Source organism: Capsella rubella, unplaced genomic scaffold (genome assembly GCF_000375325.1).
Source record: "Capsella rubella cultivar Monte Gargano unplaced genomic scaffold, Caprub1_0 scaffold_7, whole genome shotgun sequence".
Taxonomy (NCBI): domain Eukaryota; kingdom Viridiplantae; phylum Streptophyta; class Magnoliopsida; order Brassicales; family Brassicaceae; genus Capsella; species Capsella rubella.
The window spans coordinates 1,439,211-1,466,649 of record NW_006238917.1 but is presented as its reverse complement, the minus strand read 5'-3'; the positions used below and the strand labels follow the sequence as shown (position 1 = coordinate 1,466,649).

Genomic DNA, 27,439 nt, shown 5'->3' with positions numbered 1-27,439 from the left:
GAATTCAATGAGAAGAACACCGCGCGTTCTCTTTTCCGATTAAACTACTGAAATGTTTTCTTAGCTTCGACAAGAAGAAAAAGCAAACGTCAAACGTCTTTTCTCAGTCATCATCATCATCATTGCTTTGCTTATTAGTATCTAATCGGGCCACAAAGCCCAATTACGTTACAAGCCCATGTCCTAAAACTAATTAACTAACTAAACTTAACTAAACTCTGTTGTAAACGTTTTATTAAACTTGCTGTTGCATCTCCTTCTTCTTAGCATCCACAAGCAAAGCAAGTTGTGCACATTTACTTTTCATTTCTTCCAGTTCTTTTTCCAAGCTCTTTACCTGTTTCATTAAGCAAGTTAGTATACCTCCGTTAGAGTCCATGCAATATTTTGTACTGGAAAATCAAACTTACCGTCTGTTCTATTTCATTCTCTTTCTTTATATATTCGTCGCACCTGTTGAAGCATAATATTCGATTGAGATACCCAGAGTGATATGATACTGTAATGTGTTTTCCTCTTGTTAAGAGCATATAACTATACCTCATGAAGAGTTGTAAGTTCTCTTCGCTTATCTCATTCGCTGACTTGCCAACGAGGTTGTTTCCAGTATCCTGCCAAGATTTTTTAGCTTTAGAAAAAACTTTTGAATCAAATTACATCATCAACTAAGTTCACTCACGGTAGCTGCAGGTTGAGGGTTGAGCTGCACGCCTTGGAAGTTACTTCTTAAACCTGTGGAATTTCTCATATGTGGCGCTGGAACAGCAACTGTACGGCTTGATGTCGCGTTACTAATACTGATTTCACGTATAATCGGACCACCTTGACTAAATTTATCAGAAGGCAAAGGCGAAGGATTTGATGTATTGACAGTTGGCAGTGGATCAGGTATCACTATCCTCTTCGACTTATCTGCAGGGATTTGAGGAGTTTGGTATCCGAAAATGTGGCAGTGGCTTTGCCTGTTTTCAACATTACAAACAGAGTGGAATTGTCAAACAAAGCTATTGCAGTTTGGAACCAAAATCATATTACAAAATATAAACTGATGATTGGAAAAGGTTTTGGAGAGGAAAAAGAGACCAGTAATCAGAGATAATCTTTTTCAACTTTGCCTCCAGCCGCTGAAATAGAGAAGATCTCTCAAAATCTTGCTTATCATGGGCTGGTTCTATGAAGTTTGCTTCTAGAACTCCTGGGGAACAGATTTTGGTTAATGAGTCTCTTCTCCAGGGTTTTACCCAAAACAAACCATATTCAATAAAATATCTGGAATATAAATCACTATACCCACAACACCATTGCATCTCGTTGACCCTTCCTGAATGACCTTCCAGAAAGGCTGTAACGATGCAAGAGAAATCTCAATTTAATCAAGCCAGAAGCTTAAGTGAAATATGCTAGTAAACTTACTACTACAGTTGCTTCTAGAGATTGAGAACATAGAAATAGCTGCATTATTAAAACTTACCCGGATGAGACGGTTTTTGTGATAGACATTAAAACCACAAATTGGAAGTTTAGGCGCTTCTTTGATGAATCCAATTTTTATTTCAGAGGCAGCCTGTAATAAGAAAGCTTAGGGGTTTAGGTCTCACAGTCTAAATATATATAAATAGATTAATGTTTGCAAATGAAAATACAGCAGGAGCTCCATGTATATAAAACCAGCGAGTCAGAAGAAAGAAAAAGAGAAAGTCTTAGTTTGTATTACATATTCCACTGCAGTTGCTTGGGGTTTGTACATTATAGTCTCAGGATGTCTGAATTCGTCAGCAATGTTGTATTGCTCCACAGGGATTCCCCGAAGAATAATTTTGAAGTTTTTGAACTTTTTGAGATATAACATGGAAATGTAAGCCTAAGGATAAAGAAACTAAGTCAGCCTTTAAAAATTTCTTGCAACAGCAAAAGAAATAGAAAGAGGATGTTCAGGAGAATTACCCTTAGAGAATGTCGATAGCGGTATGAGATATGAGATCTTAGTTCTAATGTTCTAGCGTACAACCGTTTCCCGTCTTGGGCATTTTCATCTCGGAGCTGTATGTCCTATTATACCAAATATTTTAAAGGAAAGAAGATAATTTCAATACTTTTTTAACCCAACTTCTGGAAAAAACCGGACCCTTTAGAGAAGTGTAAGTACCTCGTCATCGTCATCAAAACTCAGCTCATAAATTCCTTCATCATTAAGCCACAAGTTGTATATAATCACTTTTGTCCCATGTGTTCCAATATCCTCAAACTGGTAGGTGGAGAATGGAAGTATGGGAATTAATAAACAAGCCACATTAAAATTACACACCAAACCAGAGACTTGAGAAGGAAAAAACCTGCTGCAAAAGCTCGTCCACTGTTGAAAACGGGGACCATTTGAGAAGAATGTTAAGGTTGGTAGACCAATCTCCGGAGGACCCATAAATAATTGGTTGAGGCTGATCATTGGATATATCGAAATCAATCTGCGTTGCAGATATGATAAGGTCAATGGAGATCAAATAATAGTTGCAGATTGTTGAGTTTCTAAATATTGTAGTGTAATTTCATTTCAGGAGTGATATAAAAGACTAGCTATGCTGAAAATTTTACCATAGGAACAATCACATCATCCTGACCAGTTCTCCTAAGGAATGTGTAAGACAGAAGACCGATGCTCTGCGTAGATTTGCTAAAACGAGGAAGATAAAAAAATATGGTTAAGTTACAAACAAGAGGATACGCCAAATCCATAGTTTATATGAACCAGATATAATGATATATCAATACCCTCCACGAGTTGAGCGACTGAAAACGAGAGCATCAGCTCCAAGTCTCATGGTACTTGTCTTGAAACCATTTCCATCTACACACAAAAGTGGAACTATAGTTAGAGACCTGACTTTTGTACCTAACTAGAAAGAAGATTAATGTCTCATCAACAAAAATATAACAATTACACTGTCCAATCGTAGTGTTAGACTTCTTGGATGAGTAGCCTAAACTCATGCATTTTCGAATCCCATTGGGATCCATCCCACCCCCATCATCTTCAAGTGAAAAACAAAGAAGGATCATGTCACTGACAACATCCAGAGTCACGGTTAGGCAAAAACATAAAAAATTCATACAAAGGCTGTGTACCTTGGAAAACTAAAGCTGGGGTGTTATCTTTAACAATATTGATCTTATCAATCTTGACAAAGGTGGCACCGTTTTGTGTCTGAGGAAGAAGCAAACAAACATAACCAATATAAGCATTGCGCAAAGAAAGAAGAAAAATAAAAAGAAGCTAATATAAGCATTTCACTCCACACGCATACCTCATCAACCGCATTGTCAAGTAGCTCAGCGATTGCTGCAATACATTACAAGGAGAAAACAAATTGACAAATATGATTATCACAGAACTATTTAGAGGAGTACAAATAAACAACACAACTCTATCTAATTGATAGCTGCAGCAGAGTCAGTTCAAAGCTTTACCTCCAAAAGCCCATTTATGTGAAGTAGCATTCGAGTGAAGAAACTTTGGATGAACTCGAGCATGCTCAAGCATACCTGTCAATTTTCATCTCATCAAATTCCACCACACAACCATAATTGTGGAAGCTTCAGTGATAGAGATAATAACCTGGAGCAGTTGGAGTAACACCGGTAGGGATCACATAGTTTTCGCCGGCTTTCCAGAAACTCCGGCATTCTAGGGTTTCTCGAGGAGCCACCGCCGCAGCATCAGTGACCGGAACTTGCTGATTCTCCATCAGTGATGCCAAGCTCTGAACCATTCCTCTTCCTCTTCCTCCTCCTCCTCCGTCATCGTCGTCACTGTCACTGTCAAGATTCACGATATCGGTGACTTTTTTCGCCATTACCGACGGCGAGACACGAATTCGAATGAAACAGCGTGATGTTTTCCTATTTTCCAATGGGACAACGCGTTGTTTGCAAGATCACTAGGGGCTTTTGCTTTGTTTAATTTTTGTTTCCAGAGTCAGTTAAGCTAATAAGAAAACAGCAAGGCGTGTCGTCGTAACCGCCGATATCATTGCTTTCCTCTTACGGTGTAGATCACTAAAACCTTATTGGATCACAAAGCCCAACTATGCTTGAAGCCTATGTATATAAAACCCAATATAATGATTATGTATTTATTTTTCCTTGGTTTTTTTTGTCACGAAGAAATACATTGGTCTGAGAGACTGAGACATTTTTATTTTTTGAGTAAAGTTCAACACAAAATTTAATTAAAATTTGAAATAAATTTATTAAAAAACACCGAATATCCCAAAACCAAATAATTAATCAAAATAAAAGAAAGAAAAATATCTAAATAAAACCGAACAACTAAGAAGCTTTAGACCCTAGACATTGCCGGATGCTAATTCTTCGACCGGTAAAAAATATCTGTTATGTAGCATAACTGAATCGGCCGCGACAGGTTCATTGTCTTGATTCCTATGCCAAGTGTATAACGCATGAGTTCTGTTCTTAATATCCAAAACCGCGTGACCGAAACTAGCTTCTCTATAAGCTGAGTAACTGGGTTGCGGATCAGTAAAACTACAAAAACAAATAAAAACCAAAACGTGATCTTAGTTTCATATCACCATAACAACGACAAAAGAAAATAAATATGGTGTGTTTGTTACCTATTAGCGATTCCTTCAATATTTCCTCCATCTCCGATAGTGATGTAAATGGGGGCAGAAGGATCTTTCACAGGAGAGCTCAAGCCATTGGTGATGTTATATTTGACATTGGAGATACGATGGGATCTTTCGTAAGAATGGACGTGTCCGGATATAACCAAATCAACTTTGTTGTTGACAAGCCACGACTCAAAATTGCTCTCATGCTTTCACCTTCCATGTAATGGTAGTTATTACTGTTATACCACGGCGAGTGAACCATGACGATCAACCACGGAGTCTCTTCTCTGTTCACCTTCTTCAACTCTTGCTCGAGCCACACGTATTGAGGTGTGTATTTGCCTAAGATACGAATAACATGTTATAAAAAAAATAAGATCAAAATCATTCAAAATCTTAACGGTTTTGCATGTTAATTACCGTAGGCGGAGTACGAAGAAAGGACGATAATGTGGGCAGAGGCACGTCTAATAGAGTACCAAAGAGGAGAAGTGCTCTTTGAAGCTTTGTAGGCATTATGGTAACGGTGAACGTAGGGCTTGAAGGCATGAGGCTCCCCCTAATTTAGATTTAAATGGTTCTTATTAAGTTGAACTTAGGTGTTAGAAAAAAAAAGGCTAAGTTAAATTAATGTGAACTTACTATGTTTGGGACAAAATCAATTTCGTGATTGCCCGCAGCATAAATGAAGGGTTGGTAAGCGGCACAAGGCTCCACAAATCTTCCATAAGAATCCCACTTTCTTTGGTCATGGTTTGGGTGGTCGTCGGCGTAAGACAAGTCTCCAGGAAAGAGAACGGCTTGGCCTTTCGGGTTTGACATGTAATGAGACAATGTCTCGTTAGAAGCATACGTTTGTCCAAGATCACCTACAGACACAATGTAGGTATTAGACCAATTTGGTAATACTAGTACTTAACTATATCTGGTTTTGTAAAAGATTGTCAAACAAAAATTAGTACCAATAATGCCGAATGTGTATGGGACGTCGGGTCCGACCTTAGGGGGACTAGTAAAGGAGAATTGTCTAACGGATTCACCACTGCCAACTTCATAGATGTACTTGGTATCATACTGTATACAAGAAAGAGACTTTATCAAAACCTTTACAAGAAAAAGGTGATGTTGTTATTTAATTGACAAGTTAAGTTACACAAAGTACAAACCTCAAGTCCTTTAATGGTGGCGTGATGAAGAAAGCCAGAAGTATAGTCATAGAATCTATAAGACGATGTGGAGGCATGAGTTCTCTTCTTTTGCGGCTTCACGTCACCATCAACAGTCTTCCAATAAGTAACAACGTTAGAACCAGCTAGATTTAACGGTGTTACCCACGAGATGATGATGCCACGTCCGTTGTAATCTCCTTGAGAGATATGAACCTAGCCAACGATACACAAAGTCAATTTGAATTTATTGTTTTGTTACCATCAGGGTCGAATTTAACAAAATAAAAAGATTTTAAAATAAAAAATAATAGAAGAGATACAACGTATGTGATGGAAAGATAAGTTGAAAAAACTGTAAGGCCTCTCTATATTGTTGTTAAACGAGTATGTACATATTGTTGAAAACGCAATATAAAGTCAAGATACGATAAAAATATACAAATACACATAGATGATCATAACACAAATTTATGATCTATATCGAAAAATATAATCAATTAGAAATCAAAACCTGTTCAGGAGAGTTGTGACCAGCCGGAGATGGAAAAGTTGTTAGAGGCATCTCAGTTGATGGTTGAGCTTGACGGACATATTTGCTCGTTATCCCACCGTTGATTAGGTTGGTAATGTTTAGGAACACAAAAACAAGTATAACAATGTTCATCTTCATATTTGATCAATGATCGTTGCTGCTAGCTCAAAGAGTTTTTGTGTTTGTTTGTTTTTGATTATGAATGCATGGTAACGTGTATTTATACAGCTTCATTAAGGTGATTTTTGGTTTTTTAAAAAGAAGAGATAAAGTTGAATTTATTAAATAATATTCTAATAGGAAAAGGTTTAAAGATTTTGATAAACATTGTTCAAAAAACAATGGACAATAGGATCACCTCTCATCATTGGTTATACATATCAAAATCTCTAATTCTATAAATCGAAATATTCTTGATGAATATTAAAATTATATTTCCAAGCGATTATTATGAAGTATGAACTGATAAATATCACAATTTACGGAGGAAACAAGTTTATATTTTGGTAGATATAAAAAAGTGATAAAAGGAGAAATTTCGTTGAGAAAAAAAATAGAAGTAAATTAGAAAAGTGAAACGACAAGACGTTTGAAAGAAGTAGGTTCACAATAGGATCTCCTTACTCCTAAACCTGAACCTTCTTTTGTTGATTACAAAGACAAATCAAAACCAAACCTTAACATGACTTCATTCAGACCTAATAATCCCGGTCTCCATAACCGGTTAAAATGGTCGGTGGTTACCGGTGGCCAGAATGTTTTTGACAAGACCCGGAATTGCCCGAGACTCATCAGAACTCTACAGACTCTTCTCTCTTACCTAACTGAACCTACTCTAAACCACAACAAAGTCTCTGTTTAAACAAGCTAACACACACACACACACACATTTTATCACAGCTTACATTTTTCTTTCTTCCTCTCTCTGTATTGTTTGGTTATACATTTTGTAGTCAAATGGCTCAATGGCTGTCTTTAAGGTCTCCAAGTAGTTACAGATGTCTCTGGGGCACAAACTGCTTCAACCGTCAACCGTTTCAGCACATTCGGACACGGGTCTTTCCCGAAATTGCTGTTGGATATCGTCACTGCACATCTCGCTTTCCCTACACACTTCTGCATATAAGAAAACGCACCTTGGTTATATACAACAACAAGAACAAAAAAAGAGTCTGGTGGCAAGTTTATGTGTAAAATTCAAGCTTTTACCCTTGCTAAGATAGCGTATGAGGTAGTGGCATGACACTCTCCTTGTTGGTAACTCCCGCAGGTTCCTAAAGGAGTTCCGAAGCTTGCAAATTTGATAGATGCAATTGCTTGACCTGGACTACATTTCAAATGAACCTTGGGTCTATGAAATGTCTGTCCTTTTCCATAGCTTTCGATTTGCCAGTTCTTGATATTCGGGTGATATTCAGAAACTTCAGCACAAACTCCGGAAACTGATCTTTTAACCAAAGAGACAGATGAAGGGTTTCCACCAAGCTCCTCAAATATAACCAACAGATTTTGGCTCGGCTTTAACCATGATCTCGGCACATGATACCATCTTTGTGTAGGTTGACCACAGCCAGTTTGGCATTTGTTTGGTTTATATGTTCCGGTGTAGCTACAATGACTACAGTCACCAGTCGCAAATGCTGTCCAGTATCTTCCAATGCTCTCACCATTCACCCAAATCTGACCTTTTCCCATTCCTTCCATGTCCAAAGCAAGCGGCTCGTTTCCTTCAGGTGCATCAAAATAAGTCTGTGAAACAAAACAACAATCAATTCCATTAGTTCAGATTCCAGTTTATAATAACAGCTTGAGTTGCATTTGATTCAAACTAACCTTGTGCCATGTCAAAGGTTGAGGCTTCTGTACAGTCAAGGACGCATCCATCCACTCAAAAGAGGGAGTGTTGGTTGGAAATGCAAGATTCATAGCTTCACCTTTCAGCCCGACCTGATTAAAACAAATTAAACAACTTAACGTGGAAAAAATGGAAACTAAGAGACAGAAATCTTATGGAAACAAGACGGATAAAACACCTGGTATGTCCATTTTTGCCATGACAAATCCCTTTTCCCTTGACTCAATCCGCGCAATGCCACTGGACCTAAGATTCCAGTATTCCATGACTCAAAGTGTCCACCCACATTCTTCATAAACGGAAAAAAGAGGATCAGAATAAGAGAAAAATGAAAAACAACTTAGAAAGCTGGTGGAAAGAAGAATACTAACCGGTAATCCAACAGCAACACTCAGCAACGCAATTCTGTTGGTTCCAGAATGCAGATTGATCTTTCCCTGATAAGTGAATCTCCTGTTTTGCCTTGTTCCGAAGGCAGAACCTGCAATTCATATATAATAGTTTGCATATCAGAAACTCTCTATGGAAATTTAATTGGGTCAAACTATTGGAAGATCCGAAGAACCATACCCGAAAGCTGTCCGTTGACAAATATATGCACGGCGTGACCTGTAGATTGAACAATGAGAGTTGGCAGCTCTCCTCCATGCAAGAATGATTCAGTTCCGCCAATATCAACACTGCATACAAATTTTCAGATGTTTGTTAGCAGGTGCCGGAAATCACATTGAAGCCATCGAAAGTTTATGTCTAATGAAGTAACATATGTTATTATTACCTGGTCATGTACCAAAGATAATCGCTTGTGTCACGTGTGACATTTATCTGCTCCAAGAGTCCATTAGTAGTGAAGGTAGAGCTGTCATCTAGAGAAGAAAGATCTTCCAAATAACTCTGCCACTGGAAATCCTTTGTGCTTGTTGGCAACATTTCCATCTGTGAGGTTTGAACTCCAACCTGAAATCCAAGAAGGGAAATCCACAAGTTTAAGAAAAACCACGAACACAATTTGAGGAACCACAATTTCAAAAGGTCAGACAATTCATATACTACCTTTGCAGTATTGAAGACTGCATTTCTACAGTCAGGAAGAATACTGATCGACCAAGGAGGTAAGTTATAATGAACGTTGTTAAACAATACTCTTGTTGCCGACTCTGTATCATAGTTTGCAAGGAAAGCTGAACAATCTCCTGATTCTGAAGAGTATACATGAGCCTGGGAAAATTAAGTAAGAAGAAGGACATGAATTAGTAAAAGCTATAAAAGATTTCTACAACTTCACCCAAAACAAATCTATCATGATAAATGCATATTATTACCTGTTGCTTGTTTCCTAATGATGTAACAACAGGATCAGCTGAAACCAGAGCTTTTTCACACATCTTAATAGCTCTGTGGAGCTCCTTCAAATGACCATATTTAGGTTGTCTGATCAAACCTAATTAACATTTAACCACCACTCAATTAGTTCATAAGGCATCAAGTTACCTTATATTCCAATTAATGTGAGGAACTTTTGTCCTGCCCTTACCATATTCATCAATCGGAGCATCATAATCATAGCTGGAGGTGACAAATGGACCTCCTGCTGTTCTTCCGAAGTTAGTTCCTCCATGGTACTGTTATCAAGAAAAGTCAATGGATCTTTTAATTTTTAAATGCTCAGTTATAACCAAATTTTACAGTATGTAAGGTGTTAGACAATTAACCAAGTTGCTATATAGTGAACATACCATGTAGTAGTTAACAAAAGATCCTCCTTTTTGTATGAAACGTGCAACAGCAAACGCCAGATCCTGAACTGGTCTATGGTGCATTGGCCCACCGAACTCAGTGAACCTGATAATGCATTTCCAATTTACAGGATAAAAAGGTTACCAATTTGCAGATGACAAACCCATGTACAAATATAAAGTGAAATCAAATGAGAATCTGTACCAGCCGCTCCATGCCTCAGTCCATATTAAAGGCTTGTATGGCTTGTTCGGAGCAAATGAATCACAGTAGAAACCGTTGCATGTGTTTATCTGTCACCAAAACCAATGGAGTTTGAGTTCATTGTTCAAAGTCAAAGACATTCACCCGCTCCAGACCAATTTACGAACCAACACTGACTAACTTATTACAACGCTAATGCAATCAAGAAACTCACCACAGGGTCAGGGGCATCATCTTCTTTGCACATGACCCACGGGACACCAGTCTCAGTTGCTATAGCCATTTTAGCTGCCCACGTCATGTAGTTGTGACCTTCAGCGCCCAGTAACTGCCCTTGTCTTCCATATTCATTCTCAATCTACAGTCAAGTAAAAGATGAGACCATTCTGTTAACTCAGAGTATTAATCTGTAAAACAATTTACCTGAGACAGGATAATGGGACCACCCTGGGACTCAAACAAGTTCTCACTCTTCATCAGCTCAACAATTCTCTCAGTGAATCCTTTCATAGCTCTCTGTAAACTCAACAATTCTCTCAGTGAATCCTTTCATAGCTCTCTGTAAACAGTTATCCCAAAAAAAATTAATAACACAAGTTTCAAGCTTCTTTCTTAATAAAGGTAAATGCTTTAAGATGAATAATTGGATAATGGAAACTCAAAGTGGAAAATAACAGACCTTGAAAGGCTCATTATCTGTTCTGAAACTGATTCCAGGAACATACTTAAGCCAAACAGGGAATCCTCTGGTCATTGCCAAAAAAACAAAAACTTTAGTAACCAGATGCAAAAACTGTAGAAACACATGTGTAGCCAAATCTAGAGGCGTCTGAATTTGAAGAGGCAAGAAAGGAACTTTGGTACTTACCCGAAATTCCACTCGGCGCAGACATAAGGTCCGATTCGAAGATGAGCATATAAACCAGCTTTGTGTATCGTCTTCACGAATCTCACCAAATCATTCCTCCCCTCAAAATCGTACTGAATGGAAAAAGGAACCATCAAATTTTAAAGAACATAATGAAGAAACGAGGAACATAATTGAAATAAGAGAAGAAGTATACTTTTCCAGGAGAAGGCTCATGGAGATTCCAGAAGACGTAAGTCTCAATCACATCAACTCCTCCATCTTTTGCCTTCTGAATCAAACTTTCCCACATCTAAAACAACATCAACACTAAAAACTGTTAACAATTAAAAAATCCCAAAACAAAACAAAACCTTTTTTTGACAAAAACAGAGCAAAGAAGAAATAAAGTTAGGGTTTTTTTGATAAACCCCAAAAAAAAGAAAAAAGTAAAGGGCTTTAGTTGTATCTTACATCAGGTGTGCTACGAGGGTAATGTATGGAACCAGAGAAGAGGATTCGTCTCTGCCCATTGATGAGAAGTGCTTTACGGTCATAAGTAACTCCACATTGCACAAATCCAACGCCTAGAATCAAAAACCCTAGGCATAGCCAGAGAACCAGTCGAGAAGATGAGTCTCCACTCCCCATTCCCCACATTCACCTTCACAGAGAGGAAGAAGAAGGAGTACAAGCAAGCTTCTTCTTCTGGGTTTTGTGTTGGTCTCTCTGTGAATAAAGGTTTAGTACGAAGGAGAGAGAGAGTGAGAGAGGGAGGAGGAAGAAGACGAAGGAGAAAGAGAGGAAGAAGAAGGGGTTTTTATTGCACTTCACAAGTGTCTACTCGCATCATCACTGCGTGGCCGTGAGCTACCGACGCTTTCCCACCAATTTTTACACTTTTCTATTTATTGTTTATTTTTTTTTAATTTCTTATGCAGTTACATTAGTATTATTATTACTATGTTGTAACGGAAATAAAATAAATAAAACAAGAAAAACGGGAAGATGAAAAGGAAAAAGTGAGTTGATTATGATAATTTTAGGACAAAAAAAAAAGGCAAAAAGAGCACGTTGATTGAATTAAAGCAGCTAATCACGCTTATATATTTCTCAGTTTCTTTTTTTTTTTTTTTTTTGTAATTTGGTTGATTGATTTAGTTAGTGCGTCACTACCTTAATATAAAGATACGTGTGAATATTGTTTTGGGTTTGATATACAAAGAAGAGATTAGTAGAGATGTTGAAATGTGATTTGGTGAATTAAAAGTGATAAAGAAAATTAAAAAATAGAGTACGTCGTGAAGTATATTGTTAGTGAGAGCCTGAGAGGAGTCGTTTTAATTGGGATAGTCGTCGAAATAGATTGACATCGTACATGTGTCTTCCACTTCCAAAATCACAGTATACCTGTCATTTAGATATGTGTAACAGGCTTTGCCATACTATTAAATTCACCTCTTCAACACATCATTCCAAATTTCTATTTTGTTGTTTTGTTTGTCCTAGCTAGTTTATATCATATCATCTCATATGGTTGGTGGTCTTTCTTCGGTTTGATCGTATCCAAATTTGTGTGTGTAAACGACTATGTACAGTGAGACTAATTGATTTCACTGTTCACATCTATAATAAATAGAGCAAAAAGAAGTTACATTAAATCTTATATTGTACACAATGACACAACACATATTAAAACAACACCGCGAAGATCTACTCCAAATGGTTTAATTAAGCAGCGGTAGCCGGTAGGTGCGTTCTAGATTTGCTGGATTATATGATGTTGTATATATATTATACAATTTGTTTTGTAAGTTTCTCTGAAGATTGGTCAGATAGATATCTATCTCTAAGTCTAAGGTTCTTGGATCTGATGAAAGTTCAAAATTCAGCAGCCCACTTGAGACTTTTTAAAATTATGGAGAGATGCTTCCTTAATCAAGGGATTAGCACAGCAGTAAGTAAGACAGTAAGTGAGACATTTAGTAATTGTTGGAAGTTTCTTTAAAATAAAAATAAAAAAAAATCGCACAAGACAGACATGTGAATGCACTATTTTGTTCAGATAATATGAAATCCCAGTTTTGCCCTAAATCATATGAAATCCCAGTTTTGCCCTAAATCATTATACGCTAGGACCTCACCCACCGACACCGACAGTAGTCTGCGTTGATGGGGTTTGACTCGGGATTGCACATCTTGACTAGGGGTACTTATGGAACTTTACATGTAATAACTGTGAACAGTTGGGATTGTCGAAGTCTCGAAGAGAAGTGTCTATTAGAACTCTCCCGGTACGTACGGTCCGACATTCAACTTTCACTTAAGCTATCTATGTATCCTCCTTTTATTATTCCAAAACATGATTTATAATAAGTTTTCGAGTTCTGGTCAGATTTGCAATCAGATGCGATTCCACGGTATCAATCAGCTTTTCTAATTGTCGGAAACTTCCAATGTGTTCTTTTATTTTTATCTAGCTTGTAATTCGTTTGTTGAACTAATAAAATGTTTCTATTCGTTTCATATACTCTCATTACGTCAAATCAATGCATTTTGGCTATATATCATATACTTTAAATATATTTTTTCCCAATTTACCATAAAAATTTATAAGTATATATTTTAGGATATAAGGTTATTAACTTATTATTATGTACACAAGACATGTATCCCTAAATCTTTCCATCGAAAAATATCATGCTTGATATTCATACGATGGGACACTAAACCAATATAAGAGAACTTTAATTAATAGTTTGTTGTACGAAGAATCAATTAGTGGGCCTAATTAAGTGGTCAAAATAAGGTCTCATTATAAAGCTAGTTAACTAATTAAAAAATTAGTTGTTACAGTCGTCGAATAAAGGTGATTGTCAAGATTTCCAGGTCTTGGTGTCCACATGGGATGTTTTAATACTAGTAGTATAAGAAAACGAGAGGTTGTAAAATTGTGTTAAACCCTAACTAACAAGGCTTCGACGGCGTGAAGTGCGGAAATAAATCGGAAAAGAAGAGCTTACAAGTTACGTGTGGATTGAGATTACCATGTCTTATTATATGGTAATGGTGGTTGAATTTTAGTTAGAGAAAACACCAACTATATTCCAAAGTTTCACCGACTCTACTCTTGTTTTCAAAGGCAAAGAAGTTCTCTCAGATGAATTCATATGCATTAACCCTTTTCCTTAAAACAGCTTCCTTCCATTCATATATATATAAAAAAGAGAGAAAGAAACATTTTCCTAATCCTTCTAATGGTGAGAGCTAGTGGTCTTCTATCTCTATCTCTGTTTTTGGTAAACAAGTTTTCTCTCTTTTTTCTTTTCTTTTCTTTTGACATCACCAAAACCAAATATCCCACCACTCTTTTGTAAAGTTTACTTTTGCTAATTCTAAACAAAGGACTCTATATTCATATTATGAATAATTGAAATAAACTACATGTAGACGCAAAATGTCGAATCGTCTAGGTGTTGGAGGTTGGTGCTAAAAGGTCCTACCATCGTTACCACCACCCATCTTGGTTCTGTAGTCTGAACAAAGTTTGGCACGTGGGAAAAAGCTTCGGTGCACGTGTCTCGTGTGAGTTTTGTCCTTTTCTTTAACAACACAACGCCGTCGCCCACTTCCGTCCGTTCTGTTCGATTCTCATTGGCGTAGAACTCTCGAGAGCCACAAGATTCCACACTCTGTTAATCGGACTCCGTTACACTGATGAGTTGTTTCATTTCCATATTCTATTTATATCTTTTAATGTTTTGGTTACATTTTTATATGGGAGCTGTGCATATAGTAGTATTTTATTCGAAGAAAAAAAGGCTATTCTCACACGCCTCTCGGCTAATTGAATCTCTTGTGCCCTTTGACCATAATTTATATACTTGCCTACCCTTGTGTGTTCTAAGTACTCCTTGACTTATATTGACTAAATAAAAGACAAATTTTGTCCCTCCTTATTGATTGATTTAATTAAATAAAAAAGGAAAAAGAAAATGGACGCGGACCCCACTCCACCACCATCTTCTCTCTTCTTCATCTCCAGCCACGATTTGTCCGATTTCTTCTTCATCTTCAACCACGATCGAGCTCCTCTTCCGTTTAACTCAATCGTCTCTCTCATTAACACGAGAAGCAACCCAACAACTGAGATAATTCTTATCCATTGTTAAATTCAAAACTCGTTGGCATGAAAAATCATAATGTTGTGGATTGTATTTGTTTCCTATTGAACTATTAACATTGTAGATTTGGATTTGATCCGATTTTTCTTATCCTCATTGTCAATTAGGGATATGAGTCGAATTGGGTGGACTATTTCTCAGAATGTGTGCATTGTAACAGTTCAATCGAATTGAATCGTATGAATGTATTCTGAATTTAGTAGTGCGTTGTAGGACAACTGGTAGAACTTGGTATAACTATTCGGGCACAACTTGGTATAACTATAATGATGAACCAAGATGGAATTCAAGAGATAAAATTCATCAATCTCTTAGAATGGAGACAGATTGTGCAGTGGAGAACATGGACGCATGAAGAATAAATCTACCATCGCAAGCTGGTTAGAGAGTCAGGGTTCCCGAAGTTGATTGATTGTATTTTGATGTAATATCCTATTTGAAAAATTAGGTACAACTTGTTTTTGTTATGGTAAAACTTGAATAATTTGAATTTGATTTTTGAACTTTCTTAAGTCAACTTGTTTTAATGATATTTAAATTGATATATATTTTTAAATAAAAATCTATATTCTTATATTTAAAAAATATTTAAATAATCAAAAATAAGGATTTATTTTAATTAATCAAATAATCAGGATTTATTTGAATTTTTAATAAACATGAATTGGAATTAAATATAGAAAACTTAATAAATATAAATATGAACTGAATTATAATTTCATCATGTTATCCAATATATATATAAAATAAAGAATCATGATTTTTATTATTATATTTCACTATAGATATCATCATATTTTAAGTTTATCAAGAAATACCTTACACATTAAGGATCACTTTCTCATTGCAAATAACATATAATTAGAAAAGCTAAGAAACAAATGTTTTCAAAAATATTTATGCATGTACATGTGGTATATGTACCTCAATTAATTAAAATCATGTGTACAACTAAAAATATTTCTTTTAAACATTGTATAACTAATTAGAACAAAAAAATAAAAAAGTACAACTTGCCAAAACGAGTACAACTTGTAACTTTGGTACAACTAGTGCATTTTGGCGGCTACACATGTGTCTTTTGGGCGGCTACACGTGTCTAATGTGGATCACGTGTTTGTTGTTTGGTCCTTTTTTTTTTCCTACATTTAAGAATTTAAAAAAATTCAATTCCAAATTGAAATTGAAAGAGGGAATCAGGAATCGGGATAGTTAGGATTTACTGTCCTTTTACTCTCTTCACTTCTTCTCCTTCTTTCTTTCTGGGTTGGTGCGATTTCGTCTATTATTTTGGGTTTGCTATTTATGAGAATGAGCTGCGAATCTGGAACATCGGGAATCTTATGTGGGATTTATGTGGTTCTCTTCTTGTGATAGGGCTGGGAATATCGTACAATAAAGTGTAACTTGTTCTTCGTAGTACAACTAAGTATAACTTGTTCTTCGTAATGGTACAACTAAGTATAACTTGTTCTTCGTAATTGTACAACTATGTATAACTTTTTCTTATCGTACGATATGATTGTAATTTTCCCTATTGGCTTAACTTTGTTGGCAATTTGAAGTTAATTCGTGTATTTGGATTGTATTGTATTGTTGTAAATCTTGTATTTTGTAATAGTACAACTCGTATTTAGTTATACCAAGTTGTACATATCGTTGAATCCCCAGAATTTGATTTCGATTTTGAATCTGTTTCTTCATAATCATCTCCACGAGTCCCATTTTCTTCTACGATTGCATCTGTTGCCTTTTCGATTTCACCTACTAGATCTGATTCTTTGTTAAAGCTTGTGTTCTTTGTACGCACCATTCTCTTATCATTCACACAAAATAAATAACCGCAAATTAACAACATACTTGAGTAATAAACAAAATCAACAACCCCAAATTAGATTAACAAATCGAAAACACCTAAATCGACAACATCCAAGCGGATCTAACATTAAATACCCAAAGAATCATTGATTTTGACTTACCCAGAATCAAGTTGTCCTTAGTTGTACTCGACGAACTGCTTGTGATTTTTGGATTTTTCAAACACTTAGGATTTGAGAGTTTTTTGATTTTTCAACCGATGAGGAAGACAAAAGGGTGAAAGATCCGATAGTTATCCAAAAGTGAAATGGGTTTTCGGATTTTATGTGGTTGGATCTGTAATTTTTAGGTTTTAGTAAGGGTGAGTATGTATTTACACCCATTTTTGATTTTTTTAAATAAATTAATTATTTTTTCCTTTGGTCAAACCCTTATTAGAATAAGGATATAGGTCAATGGGCATAAAAGATTTTGGTCCGATTACGTCTGTCGGAGTTTCGATTCTTCGCTTCTTCCCAAGACAAATAAAGTTATCTTTCGTTCTGTTCTATACTATTTGTAACTCTACTTCTATATTCTGCATATAGACTCCAAGCATAGGTTTTTTCTTAATAGATTTTGAAAAATTCTACTAATTTTCATGTTATATTTTAAATTATATGAAAACATCAATTACACGTTGTTAAATATTCATTTTTAAAAATATCTCCGTTGTTATGACAATCAAGATTTGCATGAGTTAGGTTCTATGTTATTAAGCAAAACTTCATGATCTATGTTTTCTACATATGTTTTATTGAAAGCTAGAGCTTAAAGGTCACGCACCCACGCGTCTGGACGTAATCAGGATTAGATTCACTGACACCCTAGTAAACTGTAACTTGTTATAACCGTTCAGTAAAAAAAAGTAATCTCGGTCGGATCCTGTGACTCGACTTGACGCCACGTTAGTTGTTAGTTAACTTTCGCGCCCTTTGACTCTTCGTAGCGATCCTTTTCATGTCACTTTCTTTTTTTACTTTACTTTTTTTTTTTTTTTTATGCTTTAACAAATTTTATGTTGACATACATACTTTTTTTTTCCCAACTTTTTCATTAAAGAAAAAAACTTTTAAGTCTTTAACACAAACAAATCCAACCCTTTACAACATTATGGAAGTACAGCAACTTATATTCATGATTTATAAACATAATTATTGCTTATCATATGAAACATAAAATCACAAATTCTAATTTCCGTTATCAAAGGATCTAACTTCTTTTTGGGTGTATAAGCTTACCGTTGAGCTTATCATCTCATCATATGATTAGTTTTTCGTTGTTGTTGATGATTGCATCTAAACTTTTTTTTCTTTTTTGGGGGTAAATTTGAATCTAAACTTTTTATATAACGAAACTGTCGACTGAAGTAAAAATCTTATCGATCTTGCATTAAATATATTAGATGTTCGTTATTAATACTATTACACCAATATTTTATGGACCACTTTGCTAGTACATGCAATATAAGGCAACTGATGATATGTATACTTGATTGGAGATTTTTAATTTTCTTGTAAATCGATTTACATTGTTACCACCACACCTTGCTTCATGAATAAGAATTCATCATCTAAGTACTTCACATGTTTGAGTTGAGTCAATCATATATATAGTATAGAGATCCCCACACCAAAGGAGTCATTCTTGTTTCAATGAAAACATTACATTAATTGTTGATGGTGCCATGACAGTACCTCTCAAATCTGGGGATGCAGGAATACTTACATAAACGATATTAACCTAATTGAGCCACACATCAATAAGTCCTCAAATATAGGATTCTTTTTTCTTGTTTAATGTTGAGAGCATAAAAAATAAATTATTAATTAAAGGTTAGAGTACTAAAATTAATCATATAGTGACGCCTGCATCAATGCTAGCTCCACACAGTACATTCTTTCAGCGAAAATAAAACACAGTTAATGATATGCCATAATAACATCAATAAATTATTGGTTCATCTTTGTTAGACAAAGGCCTGGATGAAATGAATATAATAACGGTCATTAACTAGATTTGTGTTTATGACCTTAGAGGAGTGTCATTATTAAAGCACACATTTTACATAATTTAATGTAATATCGCAAGCCATTACAGAATTACTTAACATTATCTCTAGCCTTTGTTGTTTGGTCATGAAGAAAAAAACATGATACGGACGAACCATGCCGTTGAACATTAGTCCTCGAGACCGATGGTCGAGTTGATCACACAAAGAGACATAAATTAGCACGTAGCAATAATAGCCTTATATAGTTATATTATATATACTTGCGAACATATCTTTATTATCTGTTGTGGATTTAGACATCAATGTTCACCATAATCACTTAGTTTAAGAAATGAAATTTGCTTAATATATATATTAATCATTTACAACCTTAAACATTCTCATTGTTAATCATTCGCTTCCCGTTTGGTCGAGGCCCACGATCGAGATATTAATATCGTAATCGAACCTTATACAGTAATATTTAATTTATCATTTCAAGTTTTCAACCCCAGATGATTAATTTTTGCGGGTGCGAGTCTCTGTCTGTCACAGATATGGCATTTGTTTTGGAATTTTATTGGGTTATAGATAAACGTGGAAATCCATGGGCCGTATATAATAAGATAGTGGGCTTAAGGTCAAATATATTGGCCCATTAAAAATTCAGAGCTCATTCTTATTCACTCTATCACTTCATCAGTATTCCGTTCTTTATTTCTTTTCCTTTTTGGAAAATAAATGATGGTAGTAGTATTGTAATAATGATAAAAAAAATAATGCAGTCTCCAATATTGTAATTAAAAAATAATCAGTCTGATTTCTCTTTCTACAAAAACTTTCAATGTAAACAAATTTGATAAAACCAAAACAATTTCATAAGTAGTGTAAATCGACTTGGCAATAGAAACCGTTATACCTTTAAACTTTTTTTCACCATGCATCGACGAAAAGTTATTTATCACTAATTTGCTTGAGCGTAAAAAAGGAACAATAAAATATATATTCTCGAACAATAACATAACAAAAAGCATACAAATAAAAACCATTGCAATTTGCAATTTGAAAGTAAAGAACTAAAAATTAAAAATAATGATGAGAATCGGCGGTGTCGAAGATGACATAGAAAGGCAAAGGCTCCACAAAATTGATAATAATGGAAATAATTTATAAAGGTGGGTCGACGTAAACAACATGCACGTGTTTTCCCCATGGACCTGTTTCGTCTTTCGTGCATGGTATTGTCCTTACTATGGCCGTCATAAATTTCAATCTATACTCTCATTATCACCCACCATATTATATTCTTTTTTTTTTTTTTTTTTTTTTTTTTTTTTACAAACCCCATACACTAGTTTATCGGAAATGATTCTCTTCGTGAGAGAGCCAAACACCATATTATATTCTTTTAACACCCACATATTACATATATATCTCTTCGTCGGTCGAAGTATACAGCAGTTTCGAAATCACCACATTATCGATCGAGACTACAACTCGATTTTTTTTTGTGGATTTATTTGAATAACCCACTCTATATTCTAGATACATATAGGTTCGATCTGTCTTAAGATTTACAGAGCATAAAACAAAATATAGATAGAGACGACACGTAGGTATTATATTAACATGTACACATCTATCAATATCATCCATATATATTTGGAATCATATCTCAACTTGCGTTTGGTACGATAAATAAAAGAGAAAGGGACAACCTAACCAACGCTTATAATTTTGACATGACTAGCAAAAATACAATTAGAATCTCTCATCTCTGAGCCATCACTAGCTGTACGTATGGCTCTTTCTATCTATCTTACCCACCAGTCTTGTTTGCTTCTCTTTGCTGCTATATTTTAATAAGATAAATATATGTCTAGTACCTCTCTGCTTCCTTTTGCACAAACAGTTTTGTTCTTTTGAGGGGTATGTTAATGATTTTCAACTGAGATCGGAGTGGCTCCATCAACCATAGCCACTCGGATGGGGAGCCTCCGCTTCATCTTCACCGTCGGAAATGACACGATCTCGTCTTCCTCAGCCGTCCAACTACATGTACATAACTTATATTAGTACCATATAATCACAAAATGTGACAAATGCAGTTGACATTGGTAACATACATACATAGAGATGTTTAGATTAAAATTTGGTAGTACGTGACTCTGTGTCATGGACTCATGTGTGACTTGTGGACGAAATAAAAACACCTTCAAAAAAAATCTAGACCATTGTTTTTTTTTCATAGTAAAAAAAACTAAACGCTTAATTGGACCAATCTATTTAAGACCAGCCTGTTAAGATCAGACCGGACTGAATTATCAAGTCCATTACAATATCCCTAGATATACGTTACTGGCCAACTAAGGATATCAATGCCGAGTAAGACAAGTAATACTTCGTTGAAGAATAAAATATATATTCATTTTCAAGTCATGATCGGTTTACCTGTACCGGGTCACGAGGTGGTGAAGAAAGATGGAAATTTCGAGCTTCGATAGTTCTAAACCAGGACATAGCCTCTGTCCACCGCCAAAGGGTGTGAAGCAATTACTGCTGTTTGCTGATCCATTAATCCTCTGTTACACAATCAATTGATAAATTAAGCTTAAGTAAAAGTAGTTGTTGCGTCATGACTGTATACTATAAGAAGAAGAATACTGACAATAAGGAGTATGAAAGATAATAAGAAATGGTAACGTACGTCCCATCTCCACGGATCGAATTGATAGGGGTTCTCATAAATGTCTTCATCCATGTGAACCGCTATGAATGATGCCAATACACACCATCCTTTTGGTATTAAGTAACCTGCCCATTCACCCACCATTATTTATTTTTCATTTTGCATGAAAACTAATTCAATTATTCTCTAAAACACCCTTTCATCACAATTCACCCAAAAAAAAAAAAAGTATACGAGTGACTAATGATATCTAACAATTTAGATAAACTTAGTTATAGATTAAAAAAAAAAGGATTACTATACCTTTAATTTCTACATCTTTAAGAGCCTTCCTCCACACTCCGTTAATGATGTTAGCCATTCTAAGCGTTTCGTTTATCACCTATTTGTATTTCGAAAAACGCCATTAATTTTACTTTTGTTCATCAAGAAACAAGAAAACTAAACCATATTTTGATAGCTTAATTATTTTCCAGGATTAGTAAATTCTTGTAAAAAAAAATAAAGTTTAACAAATAGAGACTTACATTTTGAGTAAAAGAGAGAGACATGTAATCGGTCCAATTATATAATTCGCCTGACTCCAATTTCTGCCTCTTCATCTCCATATTCTCCTCCTACAATTCAAAAAATATATTATATCCAAAGTCATTTAAAAGGATGGGGACAAAGCTGTATAGTGCGTTTGGAACGCATTATTTTAAATGCGTTTTGATTGAAAGAAAACACATAAAGGCGTTGAAAACAAAGCGTTTCTGTGACGGGAAACGCTGTTTTGACAGGCGGTGTGGTCGCTCGTACAGACAGACAAAGGGCGTTAATTATTAATTATACAAAATCGTCCTCTACTGACAGCCGTCCACTCCGCTTTTCTTTAATCCTACGGCTGCTATACTCTCACGTGTCTCTTCCCTTCCCACACGTGTGCGTCTGTGTACTCGTGTGTCCCGTCTCTAAAGACTTTCGACAGCGACCTTGACTCGACCACGGTTACAAAAGTCAAACTGATCCCACTCTATATATAAATCTCACCCGTTCAAAATCTCCTCAAAAAAGACAAACATCTAATCTTACGGTCCACAGACGTCGGCAGATTTGCGTTTAAGACACACACGTGTGCTGTTGTGTAAAGGTTGTTTATTTGTACACCAGAAAAAGGAAACGTACCACGAGTTTGGCTAGCGCGACGGGATTGTCACTTAGGAATTTGACAGCCAAGGTCATCGCCATTGGCATTGTTTCCTCTCCGGGTATCATCATCTCTATGATCTTTCCGCTTACGAAATCCGACGGCTGAGATTGCTTCTCTGAATCACCACCGTCACTAACGTCTCTGAGAAGCACATCCACCACGTCGTTCGCCGGAGACGCTGTCGTCGCAGCCACTTGTCTCTCCTCCACAACCTTTTTAACCATCTTTATTAACCTCTCTTTCGCCTGCATGATTAACACATTAAACCCTAGCTAGAAATTTACACACTAACATTGATATATATGCTCATGTAATATAAGAAAACTGTTACCTTTAAGGACTTAAAGAGTCTAGTGCCAGGGAATTTGATGGGGATACATATCAAACCCTTGATGAATTCTTCGAACTCAACTTTGAGAATGTCCAAATCTCCACCAGGAGATATGCTCATCAGCACTTTAACCAATATCTCGAACGTCATCTACAAAAACAACAAAACAAAAAACGTTATACGAATCAAAATGTGTTATACACGTATACATTCTTAATTCAACTACTACATAACGTGTGGCCAAGTTGTTTGTACGTATGTACAACATGTGTGAGTTTGCTACTAATATATTTTCAGAGACAATACCTTTTTGGTTTCATCTTGAACATGAACCAGAGGAAGTTGAGCCCAAGAAGCCAAAGTGAGACCAACTGAGGCCTCGATGTCTCGAGTGATCCGGTCTTTAAGGTGAGGAGATCTGAGGAAGGCGCCAATGATCGTGTGAAGTCTTTTTTGGTGAGGTCCATTGATGCTGAGAATAGAGTTTTCTCCAAGTAGTTCGGTGATTGATTTAGGGTACGCAGGGACAAATATGTTCCCGTGGTTTTGGAGCACCACTTTGTTGACCTCTGTATCGGTTGATACTATGATTGGTGTCCCTATTATGTTCGTCTTGAACACCTTCCCGTATCTGAAACAGTAAACAAGAAAACAGATCCCGGTCAGAAAGATATAGCTAACTCTACCTCATCCAAATTCAAATGCGGTATCACATAACTTTGCGCCAATTAGAGTGATAGCTACATAAATTATTCATTCTAGTTAATGGTCTTGAAAATAGTGTATTAATAAACTAAATTTCGATCGTGTATAATTAACGTTTTTTGTGGTGAGGTTTTTTTTTTGGAGTGATGGGTTCGGTATACGAACAACTTGTTTTAGATACATATCTCTATGGCCTAAATGAGATGGTGAATTAAATGGAAAGGTGAAGTCTATGGAGAAGTAGGCTAATGGTGTATGGCACAAAAAGAATCATTTCGTCCATATCTATTTGATGCCTTTTTATATCTTCCTCACGAATATCCCGAGGATATATAACCAATAAAAAAATGAAAAATCCAGAGGTTATGATATTTTACTCTCTTTCTTTCTCAGTTTACATTAATATGCTAGTATTTTTGTATATCTAGGACTAGAGCCATACAGAAGATAAGAATCAATTGATTATTCACAATTAATAGAAAATTATATATGTTGAAAGGAAATAAAACCTGAAGGTGTTGTATATAGGATAAAGTATATACAATAACTCAATAAGGTAAATAGATAAATCAGTGGGTATTTAAGAGGACCCATTTTGAAAAAAAATGAGTATACAAGAAATAATATTGAATAGATAGCAGAGGAACATATGAAAAGATGTTTTAGTGTATACTAAAATAATAAATAAACACAGGAAAATAATATAGTAAACAGAAGAGATAAAGATGACACATGAACTGTAGTGAACTCAATCATCCCACACAGAAGAAAAACAAAACACACGCTTAAACTATATTGCTGTTGTATACGGCCAAGAACATGAAGACAGCTTGGTTTTTGCCAGTCTTTTTTTTTTTTTTTTTTTTAAGAAACTTGAAGTTATGCTATGTCCAAGAGTTTTAGTTTTTAACTATTCGCATCCCCAGTAGAGTTATTTGTATCTTTCTTTAAATCATCATCATTACTAGCTAATGTAACCACTGTATTTTCTTCTTTACATATAAATAGATCAGTTGGTTACAATTTTTACAGATGTAGTTTATTATTTGTTTTTATTCAGCTGTGTTAGGTATTTTACTATTTTGTTAGTGAACTATGTTTAGATAAAGAAAACAATAAGTTAGTTGCTCCTAGGGTTACTAAGAAAGATGGAGAACCGAATAAAATTGGTGGAAATAGGACAACTGAATTATAAGGAACAAACAAAAAGACGAACCTAACTAAAATTAAGGAGATGTAATTAATGGATAAATTGTTAGAATTGGTCATTAAATTAGATATAAGAAAAAAGCTTATCTCTACCAATTAAAGGATTTGATGAAAAACGATTTTTCTGATTTTGTGGTTAAAATAATAATTTCATATTGAAAAAAAAAACTTACAAAGATTTTCGTTTGTCCATGAAAGTAACCGGCCGAGAAGAATAACCACAGGCGATGAAGTTTAGGGTTTCTCCGATCACCGGCCAGCCTAAGCTTCCCTTTGGAATCTTTCCCTTTTTCTTCTCTTCTTCTTCATCTTTCTTTTTCGAGTTTCTAAGACGAAACCAGAGCCATGGACGGAGAAGTATTCCGGCCGTCAAAACCAAGAAACCAGCAACCCAATAATCCATTAAATCAGAAGGCCAAGAAAGATATTCCGGCGACCGGAAAAGTCCTGTTCTTAGCGGAGGATACATATACACCTTAAACTCGAAACCAGTTTCTTGATATATCAAAATTTGGAAAAAAAAAAAAAAAAAAGGAGAGTATTTGAGAAGGTTTCCAACAGAAGAAAGGTTTCTCAATTCTTAAAAACCATGCAGGAAGAGAAAAGTGAGAGAATAAATATATTTGAAGAGCTAAAGGCTATTGGTGATGTCATTTTCAATGGATGGGGGCAAAACAGAGGAATTAATGATATACATATATATGTATATATATTACTATAGATATATTCAAGTTTAAAACATCTTAAATATATGTCCAAAAAAAAAACATCTTAAATAAAATAGTGATTTTCTATTAATCTTGAAGTTACAATCAATATTACATGTCAACACCAGATATATTGACATATCTATTTTTATTCGTCAAAGTTCGATCTTAGTTCACATATTTAAAGAATTTGCATGAAATAGTAATAACGAACTGAATTTAGCTATACATATATTTGTTATAATACGAAATTTCATATAGGCATATAGCAATACCAATAGTCCAATATTCATTTTATGTGGAAGCAAAAATATATAATACGGTAATTTAACTGTTAAATGGAGATTAAGCTAATTAGAAGGTGAAGTGGGCATGTATCAGGTTAAGCTAAATTTTCACTTCCTCTCTGTAATATCTCTTTAAGTAAAGACATATAATCAACTTAATTAATTTTGTTTCTTACGGTTAGTATTCATTGACTGTATCATTGTAATTAATTTGTACTTCATTACTCAAGATTCTTATAGATTGTATTATTAGTTATTGCTATTAAAATTAATTCACATTATCAATATTTATGATTCCATGATTTTTATTTCTATATATAATTATAAATCATGAATACTTAATATGAAATTTTATATATTTAAAATTTATGAATGAAAATCTAAAATAATTTATAGAAATAAAATTATTATATTATTTGGTAACAAGGTTTTTTAGTTTAAGTATATTAATGTTTATATTGGTGAGGTGAGGGATATCTCACGAATAGGAAATAATCCTAATAATAAACCAAGTTAGATGTTGCTTTCATTCACTCCTCTCATTTATCTGTAAAACTTGCATTCTGAGATCGGTATTGTACTGTTACAACACACTTATAATTCGAACAGGATGATACATACAGTGTGTGAACATTTTCCTACAAGGCTCCTCAAAACTAATATCGAATGTATTATTTAAGTATTGCTCTTATACACTAGTACTAATCATTATTAGTTTTTGATCCGTGAGTAAATAGACTAGACTACTATCTAATAGTGTATTTACTAATAATGTCTTAAAAACTATAGCTCCATTAATCCAAGTCGACGTTAATAAATTTGGAAGAGAGCAACCAGAAAAAATAGACTCCATTGGGTAAACAAATGGGAGAAATAAATGAGGGGACAGAAAATAGGGAACGGCTATTGCGCCACGCTTTGGCCGTTTTGTCTTTTTTTTTTTTTTAATTAAATAATTTCTTATTAGTAATTAATTTAGTTTTCGATTCGTTATTTTGTTTTCCATTTATAGAAAATGATCGTTCTACACTCACTAAGTCGTTCTTCATTCTAAGTCAACATGTAAAATGTACGAAACACCAGAGTCATATATGGGATCAATGTTTTGTATCTTGTAACTCGGTTATATATAAATTGATACATTATTATTGGCCTCTTCTTTTCGTACGGTGAATCTTCATTACAAATAACAAGCCACGTTAACGCTGTTTAACTATTATAAGCTATATCATCATGGTTGGTTATCATCATCATTCATCAATATGCATGTTTAGAATTCAATGATCAGATCCACTTACTTCCCCTGGACCATA

At 35.0% G+C, this 27,439-nt stretch overlaps 4 protein-coding genes across 4 annotated transcripts; all 4 read right to left on the bottom strand.

Moving 5' to 3' along the window:
- Positions 1-39: 39 nt before the first annotated feature.
- On the bottom strand, positions 40-3,972 carry LOC17880911 (protein MICRORCHIDIA 1). Its single transcript, XM_023778762.1, has 18 exons — positions 3,611-3,972; positions 3,463-3,537; positions 3,300-3,334; positions 3,121-3,199; positions 2,937-3,026; positions 2,767-2,842; positions 2,590-2,668; positions 2,334-2,462; positions 2,147-2,245; positions 1,945-2,049; positions 1,715-1,861; positions 1,472-1,564; positions 1,291-1,342; positions 1,084-1,195; positions 680-962; positions 541-611; positions 411-453; positions 40-337 (listed from the first exon to the last, which is right to left on the bottom strand). The coding sequence occupies exons 1-18, from the start codon at positions 3,846-3,848 to the stop codon at positions 236-238; spliced, it is 1,908 nt and encodes a 635-aa protein (XP_023634530.1). The 5' UTR covers positions 3,849-3,972; the 3' UTR covers positions 40-235.
- Positions 3,973-4,340: 368 nt separating this feature from the next.
- LOC17877408 (purple acid phosphatase 25) lies at positions 4,341-6,467 on the bottom strand. The gene is given in 8 exon segments (XM_023779499.1): positions 4,341-4,539; positions 4,629-4,824; positions 4,827-4,970; positions 5,049-5,187; positions 5,271-5,497; positions 5,591-5,702; positions 5,795-6,010; positions 6,309-6,467. Coding segments are annotated over 8 exon segments (1,392 nt in total).
- A 669-nt stretch (positions 6,468-7,136) lies between these two features.
- Positions 7,137-11,846, bottom strand: LOC17879991 (beta-galactosidase 3). The gene is made up of 18 exons (XM_006283039.2): positions 11,447-11,846; positions 11,190-11,285; positions 10,994-11,106; positions 10,805-10,871; positions 10,549-10,641; positions 10,340-10,483; positions 10,126-10,214; positions 9,921-10,026; positions 9,719-9,806; positions 9,507-9,625; positions 9,238-9,402; positions 8,963-9,141; positions 8,755-8,864; positions 8,556-8,665; positions 8,363-8,473; positions 8,163-8,276; positions 7,539-8,078; positions 7,137-7,445 (listed from the first exon to the last, which is right to left on the bottom strand). Exons 1-18 carry the CDS (start codon positions 11,630-11,632, stop codon positions 7,305-7,307), a joined length of 2,571 nt encoding a protein of 856 aa, XP_006283101.1. The 5' UTR covers positions 11,633-11,846; the 3' UTR covers positions 7,137-7,304.
- An 8,712-nt stretch (positions 11,847-20,558) lies between these two features.
- On the bottom strand, positions 20,559-25,692 carry LOC17877976 (3-epi-6-deoxocathasterone 23-monooxygenase). Its single transcript, XM_006283454.2, has 9 exons — positions 25,306-25,692; positions 23,525-23,849; positions 23,219-23,368; positions 22,863-23,132; positions 22,223-22,312; positions 21,999-22,077; positions 21,714-21,820; positions 21,458-21,588; positions 20,559-21,058 (listed from the first exon to the last, which is right to left on the bottom strand). Exons 1-9 carry the CDS (start codon positions 25,599-25,601, stop codon positions 20,941-20,943), a joined length of 1,566 nt encoding a protein of 521 aa, XP_006283516.2. The 5' UTR covers positions 25,602-25,692; the 3' UTR covers positions 20,559-20,940.
- Between the last annotated feature and the right edge of the window lie 1,747 nt (positions 25,693-27,439).